The sequence below is a fragment of the Gambusia affinis genome, linkage group LG04 (assembly GCF_019740435.1).
Source record: "Gambusia affinis linkage group LG04, SWU_Gaff_1.0, whole genome shotgun sequence".
NCBI lineage: Eukaryota > Metazoa > Chordata > Actinopteri > Cyprinodontiformes > Poeciliidae > Gambusia > Gambusia affinis.
The window spans coordinates 6,628,836-6,645,058 of record NC_057871.1 but is presented as its reverse complement, the minus strand read 5'-3'; the positions used below and the strand labels follow the sequence as shown (position 1 = coordinate 6,645,058).

General features: G+C 37.3%; 1 protein-coding gene across 1 annotated transcript in view; it reads right to left on the bottom strand.

Annotated features, from left to right (window-relative positions):
* tacr3a (tachykinin receptor 3a) overlaps positions 1 to 9,752 on the bottom strand; it is a 34,659-nt gene extending 24,907 nt beyond the window's left edge. Inside the window, exons 1-3 of the mRNA XM_044113465.1 lie at positions 9,027 to 9,752; positions 4,248 to 4,436; positions 3,073 to 3,223 (exon numbers count right to left, since the gene is read on the bottom strand). Coding sequence (XP_043969400.1) covers positions 3,073 to 3,223; positions 4,248 to 4,436; positions 9,027 to 9,394 — 708 coding nt within the window. The 5' untranslated portion in view covers positions 9,395 to 9,752. The remainder of the gene's footprint in view (positions 1 to 3,072; positions 3,224 to 4,247; positions 4,437 to 9,026) is intronic.
* Positions 9,753 to 16,223: the final 6,471 nt, after the last annotated feature.

Below are 16,223 nucleotides of genomic sequence, written 5' to 3'. Positions count from 1 at the left end.
ATTAATGTTCTTCAATGCATGTTCTGTTCTCCAGTAAATGAGTCACAATGATTTTTAAAAAATCAGCAAAATCGAACAGTTAATCAAAACAAAAAACATTGATAAATGAAGGAATCTGAACCATGACAGTACGCAGATTGCCAGTTACCTAGAATATGAATCATTTTGACTGATTAACTATATGAAACACATTGCCTTTAGCAGTCATTGAATTTTATTTTTCTTAACAAATTAATTTTCATCACTGTAAGTCCAGAAAATAATACATGCCTAATTTATTGTCACTTGACAGCATTGCCTACTGTTGTTTTCTTTCTTCTTAAAGCTCTTCGTTTCAGAGCCTGAATACTGACCTATAAGTCTGTCTATACTTGGAATATACTGCCGACACAAAATAGATTTAAATCAAAACCCTTTCCACAAGCAGCAGCACATACATCGAGGCACAAAATAATTTCTTTTCACTTTTCATTGATCAGTCTCTCAGCAAGAAGTCCCCTGAGAACCATTCTCTAAAAACGTAGTGGACACCATGAGGAGACAAGCAACGATTCCCAGAGAACATAGAGCGGGCAAAGGGTGATAAAAGTTTTGACTCTGTATGGTGCCTTGAGAAGTTTATTATATTTTATAGCAGCTTTCTACTGGCTGCACAGTGGCGCAGCTGGTAGAGCTGTTGCCTTGCGGCAAGAAGGTCCTGGGTTCGATTCCCGGCCCGGGGTCTTTCTGCAAGGAGTTTGCATGTTCTTCCTGCGCATCCGTGGGTTCTCTCCGGGTTCTCCGGGTTCTCCGGGTTCTCCGGCTTCCTCCCAGGTTAATTGGTCTCTCCACATTCTCCCTAGGCGTGAGTGTGTGTGTGAAAGGTTGTGTGTCCTGTATGTCTCTGTGTTGCCCTCCGACAGACTGGCGACCTGTCCAGGGTGAACCCCGCCTCTCACCCGGAACGCAGCTGGAGATGGGAACCAGCAACCCTCCCGACCCCATTAGGGACAAGAGTGAACAGAAAATGGTTGGAAGGATGGACAGCAGCTTTCTATGACAGGCCAACACAAAATAATAAAACAATAATTGTAAACTGGAGTGAATAGAAGGCATCATGAAGATCTAACACACAGCAGTCAGATCATGGATGAAGTGGTGGAGATGTTCAAGCAGGATTAGATAAAAAATATATATACCTACTAATAATAAAGAGCAGTGCTGGCTAGTCATCTGAAAATGGAAACAGTATGGTACAGCAGCAAAGCTACCAAGATATGAATCCAGGGCTGTTGATAGTTTGTTGGGTGCCTGAAGCACATATGATATAATAAATGTTTTCATGTTCCTGCGCTAAACCGCATCTTGGATTAAATTAAACAGTTAATGTCACTCATAGACTCAGTGGGTGGAATGCTATAAGTGATTTTATTTCGAAAAACATGTTTAGCTGTTGCTATTTAACTGCTTATAAATAGATTTCTTGTTTAGAGATAAATAAAACGAACTTTGAAATCAAAACATAAACAAGAGTTGATGAAACTGAATATCTATATGGTGTTGTGGATATATATATAAAACACCACCTAGATATCACATCTGATTAAATAAACACAAATGATTGATGTCATGCTGCCGCAGTCAGAAGCGTGACAAACGAGACTTTATTGGACCTATGGATCATTTTGTTCAGTCACTAATATATTCAGACAGCTGAAATATATAATTCTTCAAACATTTCTACACTTCAGCAATAAACTGATTTAGTCCTTTACAAATATTCATAAAGCTTAATGAGCTTCATTTTTCTCTCACCATACCTGAAACATTTCCCTTAAGACCCAGAACTAACTAATTTGTTTTGAAGTTTTTCAGTTTTAATTGCCACAAATCAGGGTCCTTTATAATGTCACCTAAAATTTTATGAATAATAGATGTGATTAAACTAACCCAAAAAATTATGTAGTTTTTAATCTAATAGAGGACGTGAAAGAACATAGTTTCACACAATGACGTTTAAAGAGAGAGCACAACATTGATGCTGAAAGTATGATTATTTGTTATCCAAATCATGCTCCAGAGTTTTCTCACATGTGTTCATTCTCTGTAATATTTGCCAACAGCTCCAGTATGAAGACATGTCTGTAAGTAGATGCTGACTCCTCAGGATAAAGGAGAAGGTGCTAGACATGCAGACAAACTCATAAACCCTGAAGTCAGGCCTGTCCAGTTGCATTGACAATAAATGACAATCAAATAAGTTGGGATCCATTGAATTAAGGCTTTTGTTCTCTGAAATTTTGACAGAACAAAACCTGCTACTTCAACAGATTTGTGATTGCTATAAAGTGCAGGATCCAACATTTTCACTTTTAGGTGGGAACATTTGTCAACGTGGTCTGCATTGTTAAATATTTTAGCACAGTCTACTAAATTGCAGCTCTTTTAAATATGCCTGCAAGGACGTGAGATGATGTATGTTTAATTCAGCTAAAGCAATCAAAGTCTAGAATGTACTTGGTGTAGTAATTTTTTTCAGTTTTAATAAAGTTTTAGTGCTTCTATATAAGAAATATGAACACAGTGAACGATGTAAGAAGAAGCTTATATAGGGCCTTAAGGTTTAACCTTTAATTTTACTAAGATGCTTTGTATTTCTGTCTTTATCTGCAGGATTGACTTTCATGAAAAATGCTGCAAAAAAAGGTAATGGAGAATAAATGCCTTCAGCCACACCAGTTGCATTCAGACAAACAAGCTTAAATGCAAATTCCTAAGGCATTGTCCAGAGACCTGTAATTATTCGATATGCTTGAATCATGACTTCTTCTTCTTGTTTTGTTTTTTTTGTTTGTTTGTTTTTTTTACAAGAAACAATAAATTCTAAAGTACTGCTTCCAAATATCTTGATCGTAGCTCATTTTATGATTAAAGATCAGAAGAGCATGTTACCTGAAAGTTTGTTACAGGCAAATAAACACGGTTTATTCCCCGTTTACAGCATTTTAGCTTTCAGTTGTGCTGCTGTTTGAAGCAACACAAGTCATGCTTCATTTCCATCCAAAAGCAAAAACCATCATTAAGCTTGCTTACCTTCCTTTTAGCTCTGAGCTGTCCGTGATAATTGTCAGATGAATCTCCAGGAATCTCGCTGCCCCACAGTGTCACCCCCACGATGGTGTAAGTGATGCCCATCACCACTAAGGGCAGCACATACACTAGCACAGTCACTATGATATGATACCTGAGGGGAAAGAAAGGAAATGTCACAGGGTGTAGGAGAAGATAAAAAATGTTCATGTTAAAACATTGCGGTTAATCCTTTGCAAGTACTGGCTAATCAGTTTAAGTGTAGAGCAATCACAGACTGCACTGCTACAGAGAAAATACAATCCTTTTGAACTCAGCTCCCATTTCAAAATCTGCAATCCAATTTAGCAAGCCAAGCACCAAGAGAAGGTGACGGGAGGGACAGAATTAATTCTGTTCCTGGCTTAGATTTTTTTACATGTTCCACTTTATGACATTATGACAGGTGAGGCTCTGCCTCACTTGCCTCCCCTGACAGCATGTCACTGGATTGAACGTTCCTTTTCAAGATTTCAAGATCTTGATCACACATTTTTTTATCCATTAAGAAGCTTCTGGCATAATTGCAGAAGAATATTTGACCACTGTTCTTGATCATGTCTGTAGTTTATTTAAATTAGTTGGTTTCCTGGCACAGCTTTTAAGCATATACCACAAATTACTTTGAGTGGGGATTCTGATAACATAATTTCCATTCTTAATACCAATATGGTCAGCTATTCTAAAACTAGCTTTGATAATTTTCTTTATGCCACTTTATCAAAAACGATCAACCTTAGAAAGAAAGTATGAGAATAATCCATGATTCACTAAGTATAAGCTGACCATAAAACTGACCATAAAACTATCCTTCTGGTGTGGATCAAGCAAAGAAATTACCAATAAAATTAAGACTGCACCAAATACTTGTTTTTGATTTTAATTAATGTTACATATTGTTCAGTCAAACCTTTGATTATATTTTTATATTTTCTCACAAGAAAAACACTAATAGTTTTATATGTCACCATATGTAATACAATTACATTCTTTCTACTAGTTTGATAAAAATAAAAAAAAAGTATCCCTATGATGGTGGTTTTAACTCAGCCACCACCATGGCTCAAGCGGAAACCTTTCAACCTCTGAAAGCTACATGGAGAGAAACAAATAATCTTTCTGAAATTATATTTCCTCACATAAAGTGGTCATCTGACATGCGAGGCCAGGCGACATAGCAGATGGTTCTGTGGGGTTGAGCTCGAGTGGTGGAGAAATAGCACAGAGGGAAAGCCAGTACCACTGCCAGGCTCCAGATACTGACGATGACTCCCATCGTGACCTTTGCTGAGAGACGGGGCTTCAGTGGGTGGATGATGGCCATGTATCTGCGGGAAGAAAGTTGGCATTTTGAAAGATGGACTTTGTGCTTGGACACCCAACGTAGTTAATTACTGATTAATGGATTTAATCTTACTGAATTCAATAGGTGTTAATATTCCACACACAAAAAATTGTCTTCCTGAAAATAAGAAATTTGTGTGAAAAAGATAATATAATAATAAGAATGAAATTAAAACAGAGCAGCCTGTAAAGGACATAATTTTGTAAAGTTTTGACAGGGTGGAATGAAACTTATGTACCAGTTTTACTACAACTTCATTGAGTTGTAAGGAAAAATGTCGGATCTGTTTGTTGCCGTTATTGTATGCATTGTCTGTTGTGTTGAGAAGATACACAATTTCCATAAAAATGATCATTTGATTATTTCATAAGATTTCACAAGCAAGTTTATTGGGTGCAATACATCTGGAGTGTATTTTAAAACAGTGCTTTCTTCTGCGCAGCGCAGTGGGCAGAAGCGCTGCTGCTCTGCTTTCAGAAAAATAAACGAGGTTTTCCTTTCAAAACATTCCTGAAACTCTCAAAGTTACCAGTTACATAAACCCCATTCTGGATGCTGCATGATTTTCAAACTGCTGATCTAAAAGCATCAGAGCTGCAAATTCAGTCTCACTGAGGAGGTAAAAAAAAATAAAAAATTGGCTTTTTCTCTGTTACCAAAGCAGCTCTCTGAGGGACAACAACAAATATGCTTCATCCAATCACAAGTAATTGTGTGAAACTGCATTACACTGGCCCCAACACTAGATTCCTAATCAAGTATTTGCAACAAGGTGATTTATGAACCAAGATTGAAAGACAATGTTGGCTGATGTGATGGAGTTGAAGGCACTGAGAAATACAGCAGTAGTCATGCAGCACCAGCATATGTTGAAATAAAATATACTGGTGCTAGAAGGACATACACTGCATATACACAGTTTTTCAGCTGCAGGAAATTAATAGGTTGCATTCACTAAGTGGAATAGCAAATATTTCTGAATTTGTAATTTGGCCAGTGATGAAATATTCAAGAAGACGATGTAGTGGACCTATAAAAAGTTACCTTGGAAGATACTCACTCTAGCAGTTAATATTATGCAGTCAGTTAAAATCTAAGTCTTCAAGACTCAACCCTGGTTTAGATTTTCACTCTGGAAAACATTGCAGTAATGGTCCCCCTTTTTGATCCATATTTTCTGTACAAGCCCCGATTTTGCAAACTATTGAAGATTTATTACACTTTAAACGAGGTCACTGACCAGAAATTGACCCCTTCTCCATTGGGATAGCAATCGAAACACATATCTGTGTTTAGTGGATGGATTGAAAACAGCTGCAAAGTTCGTCACTCTTAGTCATGTTTTGGTCCAGTTCTAAAAAAAACGGTCTTTTTAAAATCAGTGACAAATTTCAGGAGATGGGTTTCTTTGCTTAAATATTATTCATATCTCAAATTCTATTCAAATTGTTTTGTTTACTGATATTTTTGTTGTCAAAGAAAAATAAAAACTTTTTTTAAATAAATATTTCAATTTAAAGGTCAAGTCGTCTTTGAAATGTTGATGCACATTTTCAATGGTTTAGGCGCTTCTGCTAAAAACAGAAATGGTTTATTTTTAGATTGAAATGCTGATATACTACAATTTACTCTTATAATTTGAATCGATTCACTGATTTCCTTGTGAGATGGAGAACTTAATAAGTAAGTGCTGTTAAAAAACAAATGCAATAGTCATTTTTTTAGTGGAATTATTCAGTATTGCAGATCTGTACATCCAGATATGTGTGTGAAGCTCATTAATGAACATTCTGCCTGACTATGCACAAATAAAAGAAAAACTTCACATTAGTGACACTCAGCAACTAGAGATATATTTCCCAAAGACAAAGTTTGTTATGACATCAAAACTTATGGTCATCCCAAATAATTACTTTAGGAGCATGAATTTTCTTTTTTACATAGTGTCATGTTAATGGTAATAATACAGGAATTTAGCATCAGGACCAAACTGTGAAAAAAGCAACAATATCACAGCAGTAAGATAATATAAATAATAAAAAGTATTACTGATCATGTGATCACAAAGAATGTTCAAAGTAACGATTCTGTATTCAGATCAGGCTGAACAATCTTTTGCCTCTGAGTGTTTTGTTCAACACACAGTAGAACTTTGTATAATTTGCGAAATTTACAGCCAAAGCATAAATTCAAAGGTGTGCTGGTAAAATAGAAATAGAAATGGTATCTGTTTGGGAAATAAATCTCATCAGAAGGTGAGTCATGCAGAAGAAACATGAGACTTAACACACAAGTGGTTCTACAAAAGAATAGATAAAGAGGAATTAAGTTAATGTTTCGGAACGGCCAAGTCAAATTCTTGACCTAAATCCAGAGGAAAGGTTGTGGAGGGAACTGAAGCGGACGGTGCATATGACTTGAAACTGTTCCGCACAGCTGAATATGAATATGCATGACTGATCAGGTTTCACTAGAAACTTTACGTTGTAATGTTTTCAATGTGTATTAGTTTTATTTAATTCCATAACTCTTCATCAAACACTCATAACTAAGCCTATATTTATAAACAATTGAAGCATCACTATGTCTCTTTTTATCAATTTAATGGAGGGAGTACTGTTCTCAAGATGACAGTATACGTAGGTGCAATAACTCTGGATAAACAGTTGTATTGCCTGCTGTAAATTCACTCTTTACGCAAAAACTTCTCTTTCTTTTGCAGCAGTCCCCATAAACATGCCCGCCTGCAGAGAGATTGCAGGAAGGACAAATTCACAGATGATCACGAACTGTGGCTTCTGCCATTTCAAGACATCAGAGCGGAGACAGCGCCATACCAGGGTTAAGGAAAGCATGACCGGAGGTTACATCTGCATCATGCAGGCTAGGTCATTGCAATGTTCTCTATCGCAGTAAACAATTTGTGAGATTCAAGGGGCACTGCAGGCCAAAAATACCAATTGAAGTTGCAGTAGAGGAGCCAAAACAGGCTCTGCCCGAGGAAATACATTGTTTTGTGTCAAGGGGAAGCACTGTGCTGAGAAGACACCTCACACAACATCACAGCACGCTCAACATGCAAACTTAACAACACTGCTATTCCTTCTTTGCATATATTTTTTTATCTTCATCTTCAACTAGTAGATGAAGCTTTCATAGAATAGAATAGATCTTTATTGTCACCCAGTGGGGAAATTATGATGGTTCAGTGATTAAAGCCCATCTGAAAGTGTTGAATTTCCAAATAACTGGAAACTACAGAGCAGTTAGAAACAGACAAAGAGGCAAGAAAGGAGAAGGAATGTGTGGAAGAGAAGAAAGGATGACTGCATGTGACGGAAAACAAAAAGCTTAGAGCATTAAAAATGAGAAATCTTTTCTAACATGATGGCACAAACTCCCTTTCACAAAGCTACTGATTCAACCTGATTGCAGTGCAACAAAAATGAATATATTCTCAACTTTAATTTCTAATAAAAATCTAAAACGTATGACATGTATGCAGTCCATCTGACTTAAGATTTGTAAGACCACCTTCTGATATAATTTAGCTGATTTTTTTTTTATTTGTTATTGAAACAAAGCTCAAGTTCAGGCAGAGTATGTGGTGAGCATCAGTAAGCATCCATTTTCAAGAACTGCCACATTTTCTCAGTTGGATTTAGAGCTGGGCTTTGACTGGACCATTATAACTAATTTCTATGAATTGAAAGCTCATCGAGTCTCTTACACCTCACAATCAAATGGCTTTGTTTCCACAATGGCTCTGTTTTTGTTACTCCTCCAAAAAAGCCTTATTTGTAGAGAGCACAATTAATTGTTGTGCTGTGAAAGGATTTTAATCCCAACATGTGAATCTTAATTGGCCAATCTTTCTAGGTGGACAACCATGATCTGCCCGGTCATAGCTGTGATGGTTTACATTTGTACCATTCACTTTTAATTTTCTGATTACTGACCAGATTTCTATTCTACACTTGCAATATTGATTTAAGAGCTAAACTTCCCAACAACTTGTTCCTGACTGTCTGTTGTGGTTCTTGGTGTTCATGATGTTTCTTTAGTGATGCTCTTTAACAAACCTCTGTTATAGAAAAAGGTAAAACAAAAGTAATAACTTACTTACACTTCCAATTTGCTCAACATGTTATGTTTGTCTAAACCCCAATAAAACCACTCCACGTTTGTGGAGGAATAGGGGAAAATGTGAAGAAAAAAAAAAACAACACAAAACGAAAACAAATAATAAAAGAAAACAGAAAAAAAAAACATGACAGGATGTCCTCTAGTGGACAATTAACATCAGGGTGGGGTAATGAAGAGAGCAAGAAGACAATTGGGAAGTTCAATTCAAACCGAAGTCTCGGAAAAGACATAAAAGCCGAATAAACCGCAGTTTATCTTCAAGAATTAAATACGAGAAATAAGCAAGCTTTAATCAAGTCTAATTCAATTCAATTTTCTACCCGCGCATAATTAAATTTAATGCTTCCCTCATTGTGATGAAGAACTGAGGTCAATACGCTCACTGCATTATCTGAACTATTATTAATGTTACTTTCCATAGACCCACCTGTCCACAGCTATTGCAGTCATGGAGTAGATGCTTGCGAACACAGATGTCACTGGGAAGAAGTTTTGGAATTTACAGTAGGCTTCCCCGAAGTACCAGTCTCCATGGGCAGCGTAGATAAAGTTTATCAAAGTGTTAAAAGCGGCCATCGACGCGTCCGAAAAGGCCAAGTTAAGCAGAAAGTAATTGGTCACCGTCCGCATCCGCTTATGGGCGAGAATGATCCATATCACGATGAGGTTTCCAAACACGGCCACCGCCAACACGGAGCTGTAAGCGACCGACCAGAGAGCGATGCGCCACGGCGGCTGCACGAACTGGTTGGTGTAATTCGATGTTACATTGGATCCGTTGTATGAGGTCCCCATCCTCCTCTGCTTTTATCCGAAGTCAGTTAAGGTCTAATCTATCAATATATGCTTTTTTTGTCCTTTAATCTACTTATTGAAGCGCAAATCTGGATTGGCAGAAGATGATTTGCGCATAGGCGCCATTGCGCGCAAATTAAAACGTCCCCATCTTCCTCGATGTCGGTCTGCAGTCGCTCTGGACTGCTGTCCAATCCGTGCGTAAACCAGCTCTGATCCGGTGCCTGTTGAATGTGGGTGTGAACGCACAGCCTCCTCCGTCCGCAGCAACAGGCGAAGTGACGCACCAGTGCACCGAACAGTGAAACAGATTGATCGATAGTTGCTCTTTCAAACTTCATGAATAACAAACATGAGCTGTCCGTCTCCGCAGTGTATAATCTGTCACGGTACACTGAGGTTTCTTTATCTCCAAAATGATGTTGTGACAGCAGCGTTCCAGATACAGGATATGAAATGTGGCAGGAAGACTTTTTTTTTTCTCCAACACATTTTTTGAACAGGTAATTGTGGTAGAAATTCAGTTGTGTCAGTCTTATTTGTAACAGGCTTTTTGGTCAAAAATAGTTTTAAGTATAAACCTGGATGTATCTGATATATTTATTTGTCTTGTTGCTGCTTAACTTGCCTCATCTCTACTCAGTATTTCTGAGTGGAGATATTCTGTCATACCAGTTATAAAATTGGTATAACAAGTTTGCAGATTGTTATACCAGTTTTATATCGTTAAATTCTAACAATTTTATCCACCAACTTTAACCTTGAATGGACTGCATCTAAAACAGACTTGTATATCATGGGGTTATCATCGGCCAGAACATTTTATTTGTTCTGCAAAACCCAGTGCTGCAGGAACAGTTCGCTTCTGTGGAAATTACCTAAGTAGAAAGCTGCACAAATCATCCGGGCCATTAGAATTATACATTACATTTCCTTTTTACAAGTTTAGTTTCTCTGTTTAAATCACACTTTTCAATTCCACCTACAGAACATACCGAATTATGCTGGACTAAAATGCCACTGTGAGAAGCATCTGTTGCAAAAGCAAAATCTGTAATACCTCTAATTTAAAGAATCACTGGAACACATCAGATGTCGGAATGGGAGACGCTGTATTGAAATGGCAGATGTATATTCTGATCTAGCCTGCTTGAAAGAAATAGTATTAGTTGACGTAGGTTCCAGATGAATTTCACAACAGAAACTTGACACTTTGGCGTTTAATTGTTGGAATTTGTTAATGAAAATCCCAGCGAATCATAAACCAGTGCAGAGAATAAATATCACAAATAAGCAATTAGTCATATGTTTAGATGAAATGAATCCCTGCTATTTGTATGAAGTCTGGGGCATGTGCTTGTGACAAGTTTATTATGTTATTGACATCTGAAATATGGATATATAATGAAAAAGTCTCTAGTAGAAATACTAAGCCTTTATTTTCACTCTGCAGACTCAGTTACTCCAATAAACAAAAACTAAATCACAAATCTCTTCTGTTTTTACCCTCAAAGGTTCATTAGAGAACATTAGTGAACAAACAGCATTATGGAGACCAAGGAATGCAAAAGACAGATCATTTATAAAGGTGTGAAGAAGTTTAAAGCAGATACAAGTTATAAAACAAAATCCCAAACTGAACCATTCATTCTCAAAAAGTGGAAAGAATACAGAATAACTCTAAACCTACCAAACCATGACTGTCCATATAATCTGATAGACTGGAGATTGTGAGCATTAATCAGTAACTTCATTTTGTCAAGAACTAATTTAATTGTTGGCTGCCACTTTAGCAGCAGGCCACTTAACAAACCCTACACTGTGCTATTTAAAGAACACTTCTCAGCACTGTCAATGCAGGAGTTCCTATGAACTGCCTTTTGCTTACTTATTAAATTTGGCAACCTTCCTAATCATACAGCTAGCCACAGCACAATCATAGACGGCCCATCGTTGTCTGTTCATGTAGCTATAACTCTGATAAGCTGAGACTGCCTCATGCTGTTTCCAGTCCCCTGCAAAGAGAGAATCAGCATAACACGGCTTGGAAAGCAAATAGTGTATTACTGGTCTCTCACAGTCATTAGGGGCAGTTTTATTGTTTCTGATACAATATTTGACAGTGGGAGTTCACCCTGGGTCACTGGGTTGATTCCCAGTCATTGTGTCCATGGGCAAGACACTTCCCACACTTTTCCTGCTGGTGTTGGTCAGAAGGGCCAACGATAACAATTGGCAGACTTGCTTCTGTCAGACTGATCCAGGGCAGCTGTTGCTACAATCTAGTGACTTACCATTATCAGTGTGTGAATGTGTGCATGGAAGGAAATGACTGATTTCATTATAAAGCATCTTGGAGGGTCAAGAAAAGTGCTATATAAGTTTGATGACATAATAGGTAAATGTGCAATGTTCACAGGGGGGGGGCAGAGAAAGAGGTGATAGATCAGACAAGAGGCTGGAGATAAACAAGGGAAGACGATACTGAATAAAACTGTCTGACAACGTGGAAAGCAAAGGAGGAACAAAAACAGAAACTTTAACTTTAATAACTTAAAGCTACGTAATTTTTAGAGTTTAGTCAGTAATACTTTTATAACAGATTTATGTCAGATCACCATTTCTTGGTTAATGTCAGGTTCTCATAACAGACATTTTGAATAATGTCAACTTTTTTGTTTTTGATAAATAAAACCAATAGTATAAAACCAATCATAAGTAATGCTAAACAACAACAACAACAAAAATCCTTTTAAAAGAAAATCCACCCTTTTTAATAGAAACAGCAAAGTTAAATCTTTGTTTGAGGCTTTCTGCCAAATACACTCCTTGTCTGGCCAGTGCTTTGCTAATGTGCACTGCTTGGAAAAGATATGATTCCCATAAGCTAATTCTAATTGAATAATTAGTTCAGGATGAGCCTTTGGCATTTCGCTCTGAGCACATTTCTTGGGAGACTATCAGAGCAGTAGGTTTGACACGTCAGTCACATCCCTGTTGGCAGCTTTCGTCGGTTCTGCTTTGGTGCTCTGACACAACTCGGGTCAGTGCTCAAGGCAATTTGCTTTGATTAACTAAAAATGCAACCAGGAATGGCAGTTTATTTGCTAAAGGAAGAATAATGGACCTCGATTATTTCCTAATTATTTGTTAACTGCTATAAAAAAAAATATTATGCTTTTCTTGAAGAATATCAGGTAAAAACTTAATTTTGCAGTTGTTTAAGTGGGAATTTGTATAGGTTATAGTGACTATTGATCAACAGCAGACTGGCAGACAAAAATCAATGATGGCAGAGGACATAGTCGCACAGAACAATGATTTAAACCCAAACTCTAAGGAAATTGCACAGAAAAGAACTGAGCACACATTTGCTTTAGGCCTTAAAACTTGTTTTCTTTAAAGCATATTTACTAAAAGAATTGCAGTAACACAGCTGGCTTAAGCACTATTGATTTTTAAGGGGTCAAGTGAAGTGGATTTCAGGTGACACATTTTGTTTAATAAAACTCATATAGAATTTAATCTTGTTTAAAAGTTTAACTATCTTCTTTATCTCACCACTACTTTTGATGAAAACTGAATATACGCTGCCTATGAGAACTTTTTCTAGACTGTACTAGTTTTCAAGCAAGCCTGAAAAAGCTTTTTTGATTCAGTACCTGAAAAAAGTCTTTTGAAAATTTAAGGATGTCTCAATCAACAATCTGTGTGCATCTACAAATTGCATTTCAAAACAACCTTAATGGAAACTTGACTTCATTTTCTGCTTCCACTATAAATGTGGTATTATGCTTTACTGAAAACTCCCCCCAGTTTACCTGAGCAAAACGCAGTTTAAAAAAAAAGTTTTTGAAGTTTTCCTCAATTGCTATTAAGTCCTTGTAGATATACAGTTGTAGGACTCAGTGGTGGAGTTGGCTGCAAAGTGTAAAAAAAGAGAAATGAGAATAAAAGTTGTTACTGGTGATAAACATGTTGGGTTAAAAGACAAAATAAAAAGGACAAAAGGAGAAACTTAGTGACTGTGCCTGAAGGAGAACAGGAGAACTGCTTTTTAGGTTCATGAGGTGAACGTCGGACTGATGGAACAAGACAATAAATTCAATCAGCAAAATCATACAGAAAGAAAAGAAATGTGTGATGTGTCAAGAGTTAGAGCTAAGGCCAGCAGACAGAATGTCAGACAGTCTGATAAAAGAGCCAGTTAATAGATGACAGTGAGAGGTGGATCTCTGATCACTTACATGTCACTCAGAAACCAAAGATAAGATGTGCCCTGCTGCTGTTAGAGTCTTACCTCAGGAGACAAAAAACATGAAATGGTTGAACAGAGTCTTTTTTTCATCATGTATGAGTTCAGCTGAATTTCACATTCCTGGTTTACAGCCTAAGGAAACTGCTGTCCATGAAAAAGAAACAGCTTTAACAACGATGAACACAACTTGTTTCAGGTTTTCCTTTCTTATTTAATGAGCTTTTATATTTGTCTTAATACTCAGGCCTTAATTACTATTTTCAAATTTGGTACCTTCAATATAAATGGTGCTAGAGAATAGAAAAAAAAGACCACTTGTAATGGAAACAGGAGCTTAAAGAGCTTCATGTGCTGTTTGTAAACCCACAGTGATTTAAACAAGCAGGTAAACTGGAAGTGGGAGTAGACAGGGAAGTGTTTTAGATCAACACTAAGAGGGAATTTTAGTTTCTAAAACATTTGCTTCAGTATCAGTGAAAGTGGGGGACAGTGGTTCAGGATAAGGCTTTATAAGTTAATCAAAATAAGATACAATTTAGAAGTCAGAGTTATTGTTTCTTTTTTTTTTGTTAGGTTTTTCATTTCCTTTAAATTTTCCTTCTCGGGCCACAACGTTTCTGTCACACTGCTTGTGTTTGTAGCATCTCTGTGGTTTGGGGGCTTATTGTAATACAAACCTCGTAGACTCAAGGATGTTAAAGACTCAGAACTGAAACAAAATAAGCTGATTTTTCACCATGATGTGAGTAAACAAATGAAATGTGATTATTCTGAAGAAATCTTCAAATGTTTAGACTCTTGCAAATATCTAATTGAAAGAAATTTTACCACTATGCTGCATATAAGCTGCTGTAATTGTGCCATCTGAAGAATCCAACAACAATCCTTCTGGGAGTGCCTCCTCTGTAATTACAACAATGCTTGTATGAGTCACTTCAAAGATTGTGTACACACTAATATCAACTCTGCCTTAATGAGCATCTTATTCTGGACTAAGTTAAATGGTTGCTTTCATTTGGTCAAAGCTAAATAGTGTGTACCTCTCTCTCTCTCTCTCTCTTTCTCTCTCTCTCTCTCTGTGTGCGTGTGGGTGTGTGTGTGTGTGTGTGTGTGTGATGGAGCCTTTATTGGTGAGAGACACAAAGAACAATTGATCATCTCCTTCTTATGCTTCACATGGATGTTGAAATGTGTAAATAAGTGTGTGCCATTAATTTTTTTGTAAAATATGAGACTATTCCTAAAGTGTTGAATGAGACTTAGAAAATATCTGAGTGTAGAGGATTTATAAGTTTTGATTTTGTAGCTATTTATTAAACCTTATATGAGAAGATTTAAAGGAGTTGGGCATTAACATGCATAAACAAACACACATGCATCAAGTAGTTCACACAATGAACTAGAGTAATTTGGTGTAATTAAAAGTAACAAGAAAAGGTGCATTTAGAAAATACTACATTCATCAATCACATTGGTAGGATGGGGTTGGACCTCTTTTCTGATCCTTCTTTGTAACTGCAAAGAATTGTTAAAAAACATAAAAAATTGTAAATCACTGAATTTGATCAGACCTTCAATCTCCAACAACCATGCTCCACTTAAACTCACCTGGATTCCATTATTCTCCGTTGTGATGCTCAGTTTAAGTTCAGTAAAAGCTTCTTGGGAAATGAAGTGCTGGTGGGTTTTCATCTCCATGCCCTCACCATATTGTCTAAGGTTTTAAGCATCCATCCATCCATCCATCTTCTGTTCACCCTTGTCCCTAATTGGGTCGGGAGGGTTGCTGGTTCCTATCTCCAGCTGCGTTCTGGGCGAGAGGCGGGGTTCACCCTGCACAGGTCGCCAACGCAGAGACATACAGGACACACAACCATTCACACACACACTTACACCTAGGGAGAATTTAGAGAGACCAGTTAACCTGACAGTCATGTTTTTGGACTGTGGGAGGAAGCCGGAGAACCCGGAGAGAACCCACCATGCACAGGGAGAACATGCAAACTCCATGCATTAAGACCCCGGGCCGGGAATCGAACCCAGGACCGTCTTGCTGCAAGGCAACAGCTCTACCAACTGCACCACTGTGCAGCCCAGGTTTTAAGCAGGTTTTGAAATTATTTTGCTGTAGAAAGGACCAGCCTGCCTGATACAGAAAATGTTCACATTCAATATTATTACATTGGGAAAAGAAAAAGTGCTGCTACGATAACCACAAGGTAAACAGGACACAATTATTTCTCTTTTCACTCCGAAAACATCAGCATTCTTAACTTGAAAAAATAATCAACTAATAATACTGAATATTTCAAATAAAATCTTTATTTTTTATTTGTTTTTAGTGTTTCTGTTGTGGTGCGTTAGTCACACTCTTTGGTTATGACCTGTCAGTACAAGTCATGTTTACAACAGTTCTCACGTGAGCATCAGAGAATTACCACATAATTAGATGCAGACGTTGTCAACAGATTCCTATTTGCACATGCATCAGAGAGCAGCGGACTTTCAGTGCATGAGAAAATGTTCCCGCAGGTTTTCTGGACAGTTTATGAATAAGTGATTTCACAGATG